The sequence below is a fragment of the Asterias amurensis genome, chromosome 13 (assembly GCF_032118995.1).
Source record: "Asterias amurensis chromosome 13, ASM3211899v1".
NCBI lineage: Eukaryota > Metazoa > Echinodermata > Asteroidea > Forcipulatida > Asteriidae > Asterias > Asterias amurensis.
In genome coordinates this window covers 14,145,810-14,161,967 of record NC_092660.1, presented here as the reverse complement: position 1 = coordinate 14,161,967, position 16,158 = coordinate 14,145,810, and the positions used below count along the sequence as shown (strand labels likewise).

Here is a 16,158-nt window from a genome sequence, read left to right as displayed (position 1 = left end):
TTGACTTCAACAATGAGAGATTTGATGCGATGTCTTCTGATTAGCCCTCTTTGCAAATGCAAATTTTGACGTCACAGATTTGCAACGAACAATGCTCATGAGTTGAAGTGCACTCAACTTTAAAGCCATTGGACACTTTCGGTAAACAGTATTGTCCAAGGCCCACACTTTGTGTATCACAACTTATATACAAGATAACAAACCTGTGAAAATTTAGGCTCAATTGGTCATCGGAGTCGGGAGAAAATAACGGGAAAACCCACCCTTGTTTCCGCACGTTTCGCCGTGTCATGACATGTGTTTAAAATAAATCCGTAATTCTCGATATCGAGAACTGATATTATTGTTTTAATGTTTTCTTAAAAAGTAAAGCATTTCATGGAATAATATTTCAAGAGGAGTCTTTCCCCATTACCTTCTGTAAACCCTGTAAGTTATTTGTAAATCTGTGAATTTTTTTTTCTGTTCCGAAAGTGTCCACTGGCTTTAACGAGAGCAGCAAAAAGGTGACGTCAAGATTCGCTTTGCATTCGCGTTAACCGGGCTTTACACACTGTTGTCAAAGAATTTGAAAATACAAAATGTCTTAAACTGCCTCTAGCTTTATTTTCTCAGTTGTCCAGTTGGTGAGACACTGCTATAGATTTGCAAAGGTCATGGGTTCGAATCCCACCCGAGTAATATCATATGCCGATGATTTGTTTTTACAAGTAGGCCTACTGAGTAACATACATCGGTGCATTATGGTAAAAACCAAAATTTCAAGTTGTTTATCCCCGGTGCAAAATTCCATCTGTATGCATATCTGTTGATGTCTATAGTGAATAAGCTAATATTGTTCAATCATAATATCAAGATTAATGGGGAAGCATATCTTTTGGAATCGTTCGATTGTTTTATTCATTATATAAAAGTCGATGTATACAATAAAACTAACATGTGAAAAAATTCAATTCAAAAGGTGAAAGCATTTTTTTTTTTTTCGCCGACTGAGCGTTTGCCAATAATATCGTTGATTGCAGAATACAGTAGAACACTTCTCAAAAAACTGTTTCTTAATGTTTCTCAGGGGTCGATTTCACAAAGAGTTAGGGCTAGTCCTAACTTTAGGACTAGTCTATTAAGAGATCTTATGAAAACATACGGCTAGTCCTATTATAAGTTTGGACGAGTAACGCGTCCTAACTAGAGACATGGAGGAATAAATTCTAAAGATAAGTCTGGTATTTACCCACCCTAGGGACACCTTTGGCATTGTTAAAGTCACCTGGAAGTGGTATTTTGTCAAAACAAAGCTTTTGTCACTAAAATAATGTGTTTTGATGAGTGGAATATGAATAAACAATTAACTAAGGTTATAAAAAAATAGTTTCCATGTTATTTATGTATAGGATAATGCCCGAGGTGCGCGCCATTCGTACCCACGAATGGCGCGTTCACCGAGGGCATTATGCTACTTAACCCACACCTGTGACGTCATGCTATTGTTAAAATCGCTCCATTATTTCGCACGAATGGCGCGATATTGTTTAATTTTTAAGTCAATTGTTTGTATGTATACGTAAGCTTGTTCACTCCAGTGAACACCACTGGTGGTGTGTGAACAATGGACGAAGACCAACATTTAGGAAATATGCTCGTTCCTTCGATAGTGGCATCATAGATCGGGAGCGAAAGTGGCAGCAGATAAGTGATTTTGTTTCTTGACTTAAAGTAAATTTAGACAAGTTAGTGATAGAAACAGATTATCAGATGATGTTGTAGCCGACTTTCTCGGTCTATAAAAAAACCAAAAGGTGAAGATAAATCAAGTGACCTACCCGCGTACAAGCCTGTAGTTTCAGATTTGTTTTTAATAAACAAATTTAAGCTACCTTTATGATCAACAATTTCAGTTGAATTCCTGTTATTTTATGATGATATTGAAAAAAGTATCTTTGCAATCTTAAATTTTAGGGACTTTACTCACTTACCATGTTTGTGTATGAAAAAAAAGTTTGGGGAAAAAAGTCTAGTTTTGAGGCAGCACTGTCACAACAGGATACAATTGCCCAAGTTTTGGACACCAGATATGAAAAGACCAATGTTGGCCCTAATCACAGCCGAAAGGACAATTTTCTGAGACCCCTGGCAAGTTGACATTTTGGGGTCCAAAAATAGGGTAAAAATGTCGATTTTGCAAGTTCTAAAAACATACTGTAATGCATGATGCAAAAATAGCACAAGGGTGTTATTTAAAGCAATAATGTTTTTTCTCAAGGAAGGCCAAGGATGATACTTTGTATTGATATAAAAGGTTTTTTGAAATAATTTTGCATTTCGGTGGGGTGGAATTGTAAACATGAGCTAAAAACCAGTTTTTCAAACCCCAAAATCGGCCTAAAATGGCCAAAAAACAAAATGATCCGTAACCATGGCAACGGGCTATATATAGATTTGAAAATGCAATTTTGTTTACTTGCACCCCAAGGCCCTTCCACCAACAAAGTATTAAAAAAATTCATTTTTTGACCGTGAGCAACTATGTCAATTATTTACCTGAACTGACTCTTAACGATCATTTTGCAATACATGTGTAGCTCAATAAACCTGTGTTTAAAACCATTAAAAACAAAATAATTTATGGTCCATGGCGTCATTGACTTCATTTACTTTATTCCCTAACTCTTTTATGCACAATGGGTGAATAGATGTACCCATCGCGCCATTCGTGCAAAATAATGGAGCGATTTAACAATAGCATGACGTCACAGGTGTGGGTTAATATTCTAAGAAAAAGTAACTTATTACACTAGGCCCTTCCAACGGGTAAATAATAATATTGGACGATAGAGGGCGTCTTCCAACCGTTGGTTTTATCAAAATTATGGCGCCGCCCTGTGCCGCTGTGGGCACGACAGTTGCTGTAGTAAACGACACCGTTTTACCGGGAGATGATCTTTCATATCTTCTCGTATCGTCCAAAGGAAAGAAGTTGCGTCTTGGTCCAGGGTTACGGCAGGAAACAGACAGTGTGGTTTCGTGTAAATGTGGAATTTTGAGAAAGAAAGAGCCCAACGTGTACTGGATTGACAATCACCAAAAACGGGTAATGATGGCATTATGGCATTTCTCACCATTCGTCATCACACGGACGTACGTTCCAGCCCCATTCAGCAACGTGCAGTCACTTTGTTTTCCAACTTTGCGCATGCGCGAGTTTGTTACCGCTGCATCACCGCTAACTTTCTGTTCAGAGCTCTACATCGAGTGCCAAATAGTTTTGCGCATGCGCGAGATTTTCAGAAAGCCCAACATGAGATGAATTATTCATAGCAGTGACCCCATCGCTGTTTTGTGCATGTTTCTATGACTTTAAAACCGAGACCGAATGACGTCAACGATGAGTTTTGTTAGTGTTGTGAGTAATTGAATTTCCCTGATATTAAGACAATGTTTGTTGTAGAGGAAAATTATTATTTTATCAAATTATTCCGTTTATATAGCAGCAAACCCTCTGGAATTATCAAAATCAGTGGGATTCCACCGACGTTTTTCTGACGCGACCTACATGTACATGTTTCACATACAAACTAAACAAACGCATACAACAATGCACAATGTTTATTACAATGTGCACACATCACAAAAAGCGCAATTGCCTAATGCTTGTGTACATTACTCTTGATAAAAATGCTTCACCAGAGCGTTGTCATGTGTTACAAAAATAAACAGGGAATTGCTTTCAAAGGGTTTGCTTTCTCAATTTTGAGTGGAAAACATTAAATGTTATATATTTCTTACGTGTGAGGTCTATTTCTCAACAAGAAAATTCACATTACGTAGATTTTGAAGGATCAATTCGACTCAAAATCCGACCATCGCAACTAACTTCATTGCATATTCATGTTTAGTTTTCCATCTTGGCTTTTAATTGGTCAAAAATCGCGATGACCCCAGATCGTTTTCAACGGTTGAAAGGCTATGTTTTGTTTACGATTTTGACTCAAGAGGGCGCTCGTCAACAATTTCCCACATGCGCAAAACTAACTGTCAGCGAGTAAGCAGCTGTGGCATGCGAGTGACGACTGTTTGATCTTGACAACCCAAGCCACGCACGTGTAAACAATGGACTTTCAGTCCATTTTTAACACTGTTTTTCAAAAGTGTCACGCATTCTTGTAAATTTATTTTGTTTAAAATTATATTTAAATACTGTTAAAAAAGTAAATTGAGGATTAATCTGTCGTGCTGAATAAAATCTCACGACATTACGGTTGCTATGCTGTGCTAAATCATACGTAATTTAGGACGACAAAATGTCAACATTTGCAGACGTATTTCTAAAATTTTCATGTCGGAGAACAAACACTTTTACCTTATTGTATCGATTGTTCCTTTTACTCGAATTATTTTTAAAAAATTTATGACGATTTTTGGAGCAGACAATAATTAGCACACGAAACGGATTGGGAAATTATGTCAATCTTCGAGAGCATGCAACTCGAAAAAAAATATTTAGAGCAATACTTGTTGTACATGAAATAGTCGTTGAATAGCCTCTGCAACAAATTAGAAATACATTTTTGGCCGAGAAAACTTCCAATTTGTAAATATATGTCTCAGTAATCCTATATTTAGCGTATTCGTGTATTGGGGTGTACCGTATGGGTTTTTTGTAATTATGAAATTTCCACTAACATATTAGTATTTTTAAGTTTAAATAAGATTTATAACAAGTGAAAGAGGTCAAAAGTATGTGTCAATCATCCTAACTGATGTACATAGGTCACAACACCGATACTTGATTGGCTTTAGAAGAGCAATGTTCTTGCATATTCATGACGGTTTGTTGACCTTTTTCAATGCAACAAAGTTTGCGCATGCGCAAAACTAAATGGACTCTTGAAACGTACGTGGTCATTGATTGCACATGATCTGATGATGATGATGATACAATGTTAAATGTACGATCGATCATGAAGAGTCACTGCCTTTTCATCGGCATGGCGTAGTACCAGTCACTGGGGGGCTGTATTCCTTTTTCGAAATTTTGACATTTTCTGTCATACTAACTTAAGTTAAGTCTTTTTGTTTTCAAATAGTTATTTAAATTTAAATATACTCAATTCAATATCAACAACTCAAATGTCAAATGAAATACTCCTTTTTTGTTTTTGAAAAATGAGTGGAAAAGTGGTGGCAGATGACTATATATAGGTATTCTGTGACGCCATGCAACAAAAAGTTTAGTGTAAATTTTGTGCCACCGGCGCTCTATCTTAATCATGTGCCATGATAGCCCCACTTTTGTGGCTAACTCTGAATCCTTGGCCACACGTCCGATTCCATTTTTTGTATCAAAAACTAACCAATGACAAAATTGAAGGCGCACTCCCTTTGTTGGGCGGGTCAGCAGTTTAAACTAATACTTAATTGTCTTTACATGTGTTTTTAGTAACTACACAAGTCTTCTTGACCTGGGTGTTATGGATGATTTTTTGTAAATAAATGACATTTTTGTTTAACAAAGACATTTAAAGGAATACTTATAAATTCCCTTTGGGTTACTTCCCTCAATGTTTACTGAGTGCGGTTCGGATTGCTCCCAATCATACCAAGGGTCGCTTTATATCGCTCCGACCAAACCCTGGTCGTGATTTGAAATGTAAATAATATAAATAACAGGAGTAAACAACACTTAAACCAGTTAAAATAACAAATGTTTTGTTTTGTTTTCGCCCATCTGTGTGGCTGGCTATTTTATAATTTGTCCTTGGGACTCAATAGTATGTACCCGTCAAAGGAGAAACTGTGCTGGGGATTGTGACGGGAAAAGCTGGAGATGTCTTCAAGGTCGACATAGGAGGAAGTGTCCCTGCAACTCTATCTTATTTAGCTTTCGAAGGAGCAACAAAGAGAAACAGACCCAATGTTGATGTGAGTAAATTTTGGCGAGTATTTTAAATTTGTATCCAGGATTTTAAAGGCAGTGGACACTATTGGTAATTACTCAAAATAATTATTAGCATAAAACCTTACTTGGTTACGAGTAATGGGGAGAGGTTGATGGTATAAAACTTTGTGAGAAACGGCTCCCTCTGAAGTGATATAGTTTTCAAGAAAGAAGTAATTTTCCACGAATTTGATTTCGAAACCTCAGATTTAGAAATCAACCATTTAAACGCACACAACTTCGTATGACAAGGTTTTTTTTTCTTTCATTATCTCACAACTTCGACGACCGATTGAGCTCAAATTTTCACAGGTTTGTTATTTTGTGTGTATGTTGAGATACACCAAATGAGAAGACTGGTCTTTGACAATTACCAATAGTGTCCACCGTCTTTAACAAAGATATTGACACAATGGGGAGACTGCCACTGAAGGGCTATACAGCTTGATGTGGTAGAGCGCCAGAACTTTGAATCCGGATGTCACAGATTCAAGGCCAGGGCCCAATTTTATAGAGCTGCTAAGCACGAAAAATTTGATTAGCATGACATTTCTTCCTTGATAAAAGCAGAATTACCAACCAAGTTTCCATTTGTTGCATATTGCTTGTTAATGGTATTCAGCTGTTGTTTGCTTCCTGAAAATTACGAGGACATTTGGTTGGGCATCATGTTTGTATCAAGGAAGAAAGTTCATGTTGAGCTAATTTTTGTGCTTAGCAGCTCTGTGAAATTGGGCCCTGCTCTAGTGAATTTTTTTTCTGTTCAGTTCAACACAAAATTATGAATCATTTTTAATTTTTAATTTTTCTCACCTCAGATTGGCAATGTCATCTATGGGCGTCTTCTCGTTGCCAATCCAGACATGAAAACCTGTCATGAAACTTGTGCCCTTGAGCAGGGCAGTTAACCATAATTGCTTCTGTGAAAAGTTGGTAACAGGTGCGAGTCCTGCCCTAGTAAGCTTTTTCTCTGTCCAACCAAAATTTATGATGATTTTGTAATTTTCCATTTACCATACAATTGCTTCAGGAAAGAGGTGGTCACAGGTTCATGTCTTAGACCCAGGTTCAAAAAATAGCAATTGTCTGCTAAAAGCAGAAATGAGCAGGATACCAACTTCAAGCTTAAGCAGCTCTATTAAAATGTTGCCCCGTCTTGTGCATATTTCTCTCTTCAACCCCCAACAAATAATTTAACATTTTCTTCTCAATTTAGATTGGCGATGTTGTCTATGGACGTCTTCTAGTTGCCAATCGGGACATGGAACCTGAGCTGGTGTGTATGGACAGCGCTGGAAGAAGTGGGGGTCTCGGGGTCATCACTGGAGGAAACATGTTTCAGTGCTCTCTTGGACTAGTCCAAAAGTAAGTTGTCATTGTGTTGCCTACATGTGGCTTAATAGTTTGTATTTTAGTTTTGTGTTTTTATCGTTGCAAAGTTCCAATGCCCCTTATGTTTGACCGCGCGAGGGCGCTATAAATAGTATTTTTATCACTTCAGGGGGTACACGCGATTCGCCCTGCACAAATTAATAGGCATTCTGTCACTTTTGTGCCGTAGTTTCAATTTTCTGTAGAGGTGGATTATAACGGCTCCTTTAACAGTCTTATTGTCCGTGATGGATTAGATGTATGTGGTGATAATGTGTTCCAATCTTTAAAAACTGTTTTGGGTATGAATGAATATACCCCCGGAAGTGATTGAGAGCGCCCTCACACGGTCAAAAATATGGCCCATCCCAATATAAATGGTCCTCACACATGTAAAAGTGCCCTTTACCAGAGGTTGCTTTACCAATTGCTGTGCCCCTTCAAGAACGAAATTCAGGGCTTGTTCGTGTGACACAATAAAACAACAGCCTAGGGTCTAAGACTTAGTTCAACTGATGAGTGACAAAACACAGTTATTTACATTTTCATGACCAGAATGTTTGCAATAAAGAGCTTTCTACAGAGTTTCAACATGTAATTTTGTAATCGGTGATCTTATGTGATTTATCATTTAATGCCAACCAAACCGCACAAGAGTAGTTCTGGGCCTCTCTGGGAAACCCTGCTGTGTCAACGCCGTTTGTTACGTCGGTGCAAAAAACTGTTTGTTGGTTTTAGTTTGCATGATATAAAGAATTTTCCTATAAACTTTTTAATTATTTTTTATTACCCTTCCTTCCTTTTCCTTGCCCCCTCCTCAGAATTTTATCTCCTCAGTCGACGTTGGTGAAACACCTCGGGCAGATCATGCCAATGGAGATAGCTGCCGGGATGAATGGACGGGTCTGGATTCGATGCAAAACAATTGCCGCCACAATCGCAGCTATGAATGCCATAACAAACGCAGAGTTCATGACAGAGGCCCAAATCAGACTCATGGTTAACAAGTTACACGATACAATTCACTAGACTCTTAGGCCCAATTTCATAGAGCTGCTTAAAGTCTAGCAGAAAATATTACTTAACGATTTTTCTGCTGAGCAAAAATGTTCAGGATTCTAGACGCAGATGGTACAAATTATATTTTGAAAGATAACGTTTTCCTGGTTAGCATAATTTTGTTGTGTGTGCTCAGCTACTTGTTGTGCTTAAGAATCAGAGAATATTGCGCAACAAATATCTGCTAAGCAAGAATTTGCAACAAACCAGTCACAAATGGTACATGTGACATGGCATTTTGGCTGGTAATCTTGCCAACAAAATTTGTTTTTGTTTTTGTTTACTTTTTTGTGCTGAAGCAGTTCTATGAAATTGGGCCCAGTTCCTTTATCTTTAGAAATTAACCAGACCTTAAACACAGTAACACGATCTAGTATATTTTTTCTCAATCTTTTGCTATTGCTGAACTTCAAGGTGAAGACTTGGACTTAAGAAGCTTAAGGAGACATGTAAGTATCTCTAAAAAATTGTAAGTTTGAGAGAACAACAGACGGCAGAACCCGGGCCCAATTTCATAAAGCCTTTAAGCACAAAAATTTGCTTAGCATGAAATTTCCTTCTTAATATAAAAACAGGATTATCAACCAAATTTCCACATGATTTTCAGGATAAGCAAACAACAGCTTAATGCCAGTAACAAGCAATATGCAACAAATTTAAATTTGCTTGGTAATCTTGTTTTTATCAAGGAAGAAATTTCATGCTAAGCACATTTTTGTGCTTACAGGCTTTATGAAATTGGGCCCTGGCCATTGGTGAAGTGTGGATTTGGATAAAAACACTAAGACAGTCATAATTGTTCGGTTGTGATGTTACTCGAGTGCCTTTTAGCCCCCAACCAGAAACATTGGTTATCGGTTTTTGCATGTTCGGTTGGGCGCAGTGACGTTGCTGTTCAGACCAACCAAAACGCACTCCAGCTCCATAACTATAGACTGGAATGACAAATACGTTTTTTATATTTTTGTTCTCAATTACATTAAATTTATTGGGTTTTGGGGTTTGCACTTGAAAAGTTCGAGGAGAAAGTAACCCGAACAAAGTGTAAGTTTGGAATAACACTAGACAGCTTGACATACTCAGTTGTGATGTTACTGGCCATTTTTAACTACTGGCCCAGTGCTAGAATAACTAGACTCTGGCCAATGGTCCTGTGGGTATTTGGGAAACACTTGGACAGCAGAAATTGTTATGTTGACATTACTGGCCCAATGCTAGAATTACTAGACCAGTGTTCCAGTGGATATTTTGGGGGAAAAAATTAGAGAGCAGGACTTGTTCAATTGTGGTGCCACTGGCCTAGTGCTTTAAATTAAAGAAACATGTTGCCTTGGATTGGACGAGTTGCGTCTTTGAAAAGCGTTTGTAACTGTTTGTTATAAAATGCATATGATTAGAAAGATATTTTAAAAGTATATTATAATAACAATAATAATAATAATAATAAGACTTGTAATGCGCACATATCCACCCTGCTGGGTGTTCAAGGCGCAGTAAACCAAAACAAAACAAAAACACAACACAATGAAAAACAGACACAACAAAATTAGTCATTGAAAACCTGTGACATAAGATAAGTTTTGAGAAGAGACTTGAATTGACCAACAGAAGTATCACTCGAAATTGCGTGGTTTCGTCGACAAACACGGTCGGCCATTTATGGGAGTCAAATTTTTGACTCCCATAAATGGCCGACCGTTTCGAGGCAAATGTGTGTGGATCATTGTATTCTACCTTTTAAAACATCTTTCTACCCATATGCATTTTATAACAAATGGTTACAAACGCTTATCCGAGGCAACGTGTTCCTTTAATTACTAGACTCTGTCCAGTGGGTATTTTGAAGAGCACTATACAAAGGACTTGCTCAGTTGTAATGTTACTGGCTCAGTGCTAGACTCTGGCCAGTGGTCCATGTTTTGCTGTTTTCACTCAATTAAATTAAATCTGTTGGGTTTATAGGGTAAAATTTATGTTGTGTTTGTTTAGAATGACTCCTCCAAAATAAATATTGTTATTAATAAAGTATTGTATTTGTTTGAAAAAAACTTTTTTAGTTTTTACTCTGCAGTATAATCTGTCAATAATAAAGTTAGAGAAAAGAAATTCCGTCTTCTGTCTGTTTTGTTTACATTGTCTCACAAGTTCTCCCACTCCAAGTTTGACCAAAGCTTCCTATTTCCTGGAAAATGTACAAACGTGTGCCCTTTATGAAACTACAGCTTCAGTGCAGTCTCCTCCTATTTTGAAACCCTATACCTTAAAGGCATATGCTGTGGGTGTTTGCAAAGTTCTTGAAGGAGCCCAAGCCAGAGTCGGTAGTCAAAGCCTTAATTTCCTCACCTTGAAGAAGTTTGTAAACAAACGGGTCCTTCCGGCACGGAGGGGCCCGTCAGGTCGAGGGGAGATGCCATCCTCCTGAACCCGACCAGCCTGCAGTCAGGCCAGGGCTGGAGGACCACTTCCTTCCCGACGGTTGCGACACTTGGCCTCTCTGTCGCTCTCTAATGGTGGAACACTTAATTCTATGGGCTGTAAATTCTGCAGAAAGCAAGGCCATGAAATTGGGCACAGTGCGAAGCAGTGATGGAGGTCTTTACTGAGGTCTCAATCTTGGTGTCCCCCTCCTCAGTCTCTGAAAACTATGTCTCGGATTTTGAGGTCTTGACTTCAACTACAGAGGAAGAACAGTATAGAGGAAGTGCAGTGGATTTATCATAGAATTTGCCTCTTGTTTTTTGTTTGTGTTTTTTTTTTTTTGGGGGGGGGGGTGGGGGTATAGGCTTTGTACTCTTTAAGAAGTGAAAGAGAGGTCCCATAATTACTGATAAGTACATTAGTAAGTTGATGTAGGCCTGCTGTACCATGGCAGTATTAATTTTAAATCAGTCTTGGGTTTATGGGTTGCACAAAATGACATTTCATTCGCTGTGAACTCAACTGGGAGGGGGAGGTGTTCTTAGGGGGGTTTCCCCCAACCTCGCTCATGGTAGTAACACCGGTGTTCCGAATGCCAGCACATGGGGACACAAATCTACAATGAGGATTGTGTACAGTATACACTCGTGACAATAATTATTTACAAAATTACAGCGCATACGACGCACGTGTTGGCGACTGATTTGTGTACAGCGCCCTCAAGAGAACGAGTGAAATTGAGTGAACTGGTTCCCGACCAACTCGTAAAAACCGAAGCGAGTTTGCATAGAGTTAGTGTTGTTATAATATACTGTACGGTGAGATCCACAGGATACCGGTTATACTGTAAAGGAAAAACACTTCGTCTGCTAAACGTTGAAGTCCACAATGGTAAGGAATTTTTAAGTCATAAATTGTGGAGTTTTGTGTAACAATAACAAATAATTACAAACTTAAACTTTTATTTGTTATTAACGTTTTATTGCCATGTCTTTTCTTATGTTTAGTTGCCATTATCTTTGCTGAGAACTGCGCAAAACCACCCCATGGTAAGTTTCCATTTCGGACGATCACAATTGGATTTGGATCAAATTTATGTCATGAAGGCCTTCCATTTTCCGTCTATTTTCGACAGATGTATTTTAACACTCTCGTTCTCTCTGTTATTGTACACTTTCATGTGTTTGAAAATAAAGTTCAGTTATTAATTAATAACACTCATGACAAGTTCAAGATGATGTTGTGTCAATGAGCATATGCCACTCATGTCAAATTTAAACCAAACTTTGTAAATCAAAAACGTGGGATACAACAAAAACTGTGGATAACTTTCCGTATGGCGCCACCACTTTTTCACTCATTTTTACAAAAAGGGATATATCAATCAGGTAAATTAGATACTATATTATTTTATTTCGAATGAAAAAGTGGTGGCGCCATACGGATCCTTTTCCAAAACTGTTTTTAATTATATTCATAATTATTATAACCCTGAGTGAAACTTGTCAAGTTTGGGAGTTGTGATAATCGTAACCCTCCATTATCTGTGACCACCAGAAGGATGGAGGGTTATGATTTATGCAATTAGTTAGAGAAAAGGTTAAAACAATATTATTTAAAGGATGCCATTGCCAAGATAATTTGTAACTGAATAATTCATTCGTGTAAAATCTTCTTAATAATGGTTCATTTTTAAACAATATTTTTTTCTTCATACATCTAATTTCTTATAAGGCCTTATATATTAAAGAAGAAGCAGAACTATGGCATGTGCTGCCTATCTATAAATATGAATACTTTTTAAACGAGTATTTAAACCTTAAAGGATGCTGCTCCTGCTTGTACTGTACTCAACGTCCTGCTGGACTATCTTGGCACAGTTAGGCTCTCTATTAGCAATTTTAGGCTTGTAGCAAATTTTATTACCTTTTGTTTTCAAATGTAATAATGGAAAAGTTTCCGTATCACGCCACATCTTTTTCATTCGATATGAAATAATATAGTATCTAAATTACTTCCAGGAGATATCCCTTTTTGTAAAAAAAATAAGTGAAAAAGTGGTGGCAGGATACGGAAGGAAATCCGTAATAGTTGCTACACAACTTTACTTCACTCATCACTGATCAGTATATTTTCAATTTTTTTTATAACAGTTATAATTGCCACTAATTATTACACAGTTGCTTTATTTATAAACTGTATTTATTACTGTCATTTTTCAGCTGGTGGAGTTGAAGAATGGGGAAACATATAACGGACATCTTGTCGCTTGTGACAATTGGATGAATATTAACCTCAGAGAGGTCATCTGCACATCAAGGGTACGGATCACATTTTCTTTTAAAAACACTGGACACCATTGGTAGTTGTCAAAGACCAGTCTTCTCACTTTGTGTATCTCAGCACAAAATAACAAACCTGTGAAAATTTGAACTCGATTGGTTGTCGAATTTAAAAGATAATACTGAAAAAATAACACCCTGGTCACACAAATTTGTGTGCCTTCAGATTCTTGATTTCAAGACCTCAAAATCTAATTCTGAGGTCTTAAAATTAATTTTGTGGAAAATTACTTCTTTCTCAAAAACTATGTTACCTCAGAGGGGGCCGTTTCTCACAATGTTTTATAATATCAACAGCTCCCTATTACTCATTACCAAGAAAGGTTTTATGATAACAATTATTTTGAGTAATTACCAATAGTGTCCAGTGCCTTTAAAGTCTTGTTTGGGTTTGTGTGGTGTGTTTTTCACTCAAGCGTGTCTAGTCGGTTGACTAGTCAAAACAGTTTGGTCAATGTACTAAGTTGAGCAGACGATAGTGGGAGAAAAAGTACTTAATTAGTGAATGAAACTAAAAAGGGGAAACCTGTGGGACAAAAAGGAGAAGACAAAAAGTTGTTGGTCATTTCCTTTGTGGACGTTCAGACTATGGAGTTGAAGGGTCAGGCAGGGTTCGAAATTGGCAGTCTCAAATACTGCAAGTGAAAACAGAGGCAAGTCAAATCCCTTCTTTACTAGTCTGTTTGGCGAGTCAAAAAATGTTCCTTGTTACAATAAGTAAAGGGTAACCATGGTAAAGAAAAAGTTGAGGAAAAAGTTATGAGAAACCCTTGTATGGAGGCGACTTGTCCAGAAATTTGCCCTGTTAGTTGAGGCAGTGGTCAAGACGTGTATAAATTGCAAGGTTTTAAACGCATGAAGGACATGGTAAAATCAATATTTCATTGTAAATCCCCCCCCCCCCCCCCCTAGGATGGAGACAGATTTTGGAGGATGCCTGAGTGCTACATACGAGGCAGCACTATCAAGTACCTCCGCATTCCGGATGAGGTAATAGACATGGTCAAGGAGGAAGTGGTCGCCAAGGGACGTGGCAGGGGCGGAGGTCAACAAAGAGGGCGTGGTAGAGGTGGACCAGGAAGAGGAGGTAAGTGTTTTCTATGCATCGTTTCGGTAAACATAAATGTTCAGTAGGGGTTGTGTTTTTGTATTCTCTCTTAGTGCTTCTATTAACATTATCCATCAAGTTCTTCAGGTGATCCCCTGGCTGCTGCTTCCCAGGTTGTATCAAAAACTTAAGTGTGATGCCTGGCTTCTGACTGGCACCAGCAGAGATATTGACAAAATAGGGAGACTGCCAACATAGGGCTAGAAGTTAAGTTGGTAGAGCGCCCGCAAATTAATGCGGAGCCTAAAAAGTCTATTAAATCCTATGCCACGTGTACATGTGGGTCAGCCCTTGTTTTAAAATTTCCTTGCCTTTTTTCCAATGCCCAAATTTCATGCCGTTGAGTTTTTGAGGATTTGCATTATTCACATCAATTGTTTTAGGGAAAATAGAAGCAAAACTGCTGTACTGTTTCAAAGTTGATCAAATTGTTTTATTATTAGGTTCTTATTTGGGACAACAAACATAATGGATGTGGAGATGGGATATGCAACTACTGGTTCAAATTACGCTTAAAAAAACACAACTTGTATAAGAATTATAATATAAGTTTAGGCCAAGTCCAAATTTGTGGCTACTGCTACAGCTTGATCGCTACTTCATGCAAAGCAGTATAGTATTAGGAGGTCCTTAGCAACAGTCACAGCTGCAGAGCTATAGCCAATTCGGATATGGCCATTGTACCTGTCAGTCAAGATATCTGTTGGCCTCTTGTGGCCAAACAAATCACAGGAAAAGTCCTCTGTTTTTTTGTCTGTCGCCCTCTTGTGTCCAAACACTTCTATTGGGGAAGTTTTTTCAGGCCATCCGGCACAGGGCCCAGTAGCCTGAACATCTGACGTCACACTTCGAGGCTCGTGAATAACGCCAGAGACATGCCTTGAGACCGGCGTGTATATTCACCTTTGACCTACCCTCATTTCACATCCAGAGATATGCAGTCAAATTCTATTTAGGACGTGACAGCAGTGACTGTTTGGCCATCTATATCACTGCACGTTTATCAATGATATGATTGTATCCAATGGAATCACTGGATCTAGCGGCAGGGACATGTCTTTATCCTTGCGGATAAAGACAGGAGCCCAGTTTCATAAAGCCTGTAAGCACAAAAAACTTGCCTTGCACAGAAAAGTATTGCTTAACAGAAACTAGTTACTCGCTAAGTTTACATTTTGTTCATGGTGCCCCATTCAATATTACTTTAAAGTATATTTGTCAAGCATTATTTTCTGCTGACCTAATAATAGCTTTATGAAATTGGGTTTTATCAGGTTTTATCATCTCCTGGAAGTCATGTTTGTTGTGGTCTTCCACTATGTCTGTCGCCCTCTTGTGTCCAAACACTTCCATGGGGAAAGTCTTCTATGAGCACATGTCTTATCTTCTGGGAGTTAAGTCTTCCGCTATGTCTGTCGCCCTCTTGTGTCCAAACACTTCAATGGGGAAAGTCTTTTCAGGCCATCAAGCACATGTCTTGTCATCTTCTGCCAGGAGTTATGTGTGGCTATGTCTGTCGCCCTCTTGTGTCCAAACACTTAACTAGGGAAAGTCTTTCTCGGGCCATCCAGCTCTTATCATCTTCCTGGAGTCATGTTTGTTGTTGCAAGAATTATGTCTTCCGCTCAATGTGTGAAATTCCATAAATACTGAAGTCATTGTGTCATTGGGTCACAGTGCCAAGCCCGTTGCCCCTGAAGGCTCTGATATTAAATCTACATGTAATATCCGTGCTAGAGGGGGATTTAGGGGGGAGGGCATTAGGACAGCTTTGTTCCTTAACGATGGGTGGCTTTAATAATTGGTGGTTGGTGAAAGGGTTGTATTGGGACAGCTTGACCTTGTCATTTTTATTATTGGTGGACCGTCTGCACTTTTAATTTAAGTCATGTCTGGTTAGAGTATACAAATGATGTAATCGGTCA

The 16,158-nt window shown here is 38.3% G+C and overlaps 2 protein-coding genes across 2 annotated transcripts in view; both read left to right on the top strand.

The window, feature by feature from the left end:
- The first annotated feature begins 2,846 nt into the window (after window positions 1–2,846).
- Window positions 2,847–9,306, top strand: LOC139946602 (exosome complex component RRP40-like). The gene is made up of 4 exons (XM_071944300.1): window positions 2,847–3,088; window positions 5,770–5,919; window positions 7,152–7,300; window positions 8,128–9,306. The coding sequence occupies exons 1-4, from the start codon at window positions 2,867–2,869 to the stop codon at window positions 8,333–8,335; spliced, it is 729 nt and encodes a 242-aa protein (XP_071800401.1). The 5' UTR covers window positions 2,847–2,866; the 3' UTR covers window positions 8,336–9,306.
- Window positions 9,307–11,605: 2,299 nt separating this feature from the next.
- LOC139946601 (U6 snRNA-associated Sm-like protein LSm4) overlaps window positions 11,606–16,158 on the top strand; it is a 41,998-nt gene continuing 37,445 nt past the window's right edge. Inside the window, exons 1-4 of the mRNA XM_071944299.1 lie at window positions 11,606–11,674; window positions 11,791–11,832; window positions 13,006–13,104; window positions 14,038–14,212. Coding sequence (XP_071800400.1) covers window positions 11,672–11,674; window positions 11,791–11,832; window positions 13,006–13,104; window positions 14,038–14,212 — 319 coding nt within the window. The 5' untranslated portion in view covers window positions 11,606–11,671. The remainder of the gene's footprint in view (window positions 11,675–11,790; window positions 11,833–13,005; window positions 13,105–14,037; window positions 14,213–16,158) is intronic.

Coding starts and splice junctions, on each gene's coding strand:
- LOC139946602 (XM_071944300.1), top strand. CDS start 2,867: ATGGCGCCGCCCTGTGCCGCTGTGGGCACGACAGTTGCTGTAGTAAAC. Junction 5,920..7,151: donor GAAACAGACCCAATGTTGAT/GTGAGTAAATTT, acceptor TTCTCAATTTAG/ATTGGCGATGTTGTCTATGG. Junction 7,301..8,127: donor TCTCTTGGACTAGTCCAAAA/GTAAGTTGTCAT, acceptor CCCCCTCCTCAG/AATTTTATCTCCTCAGTCGA.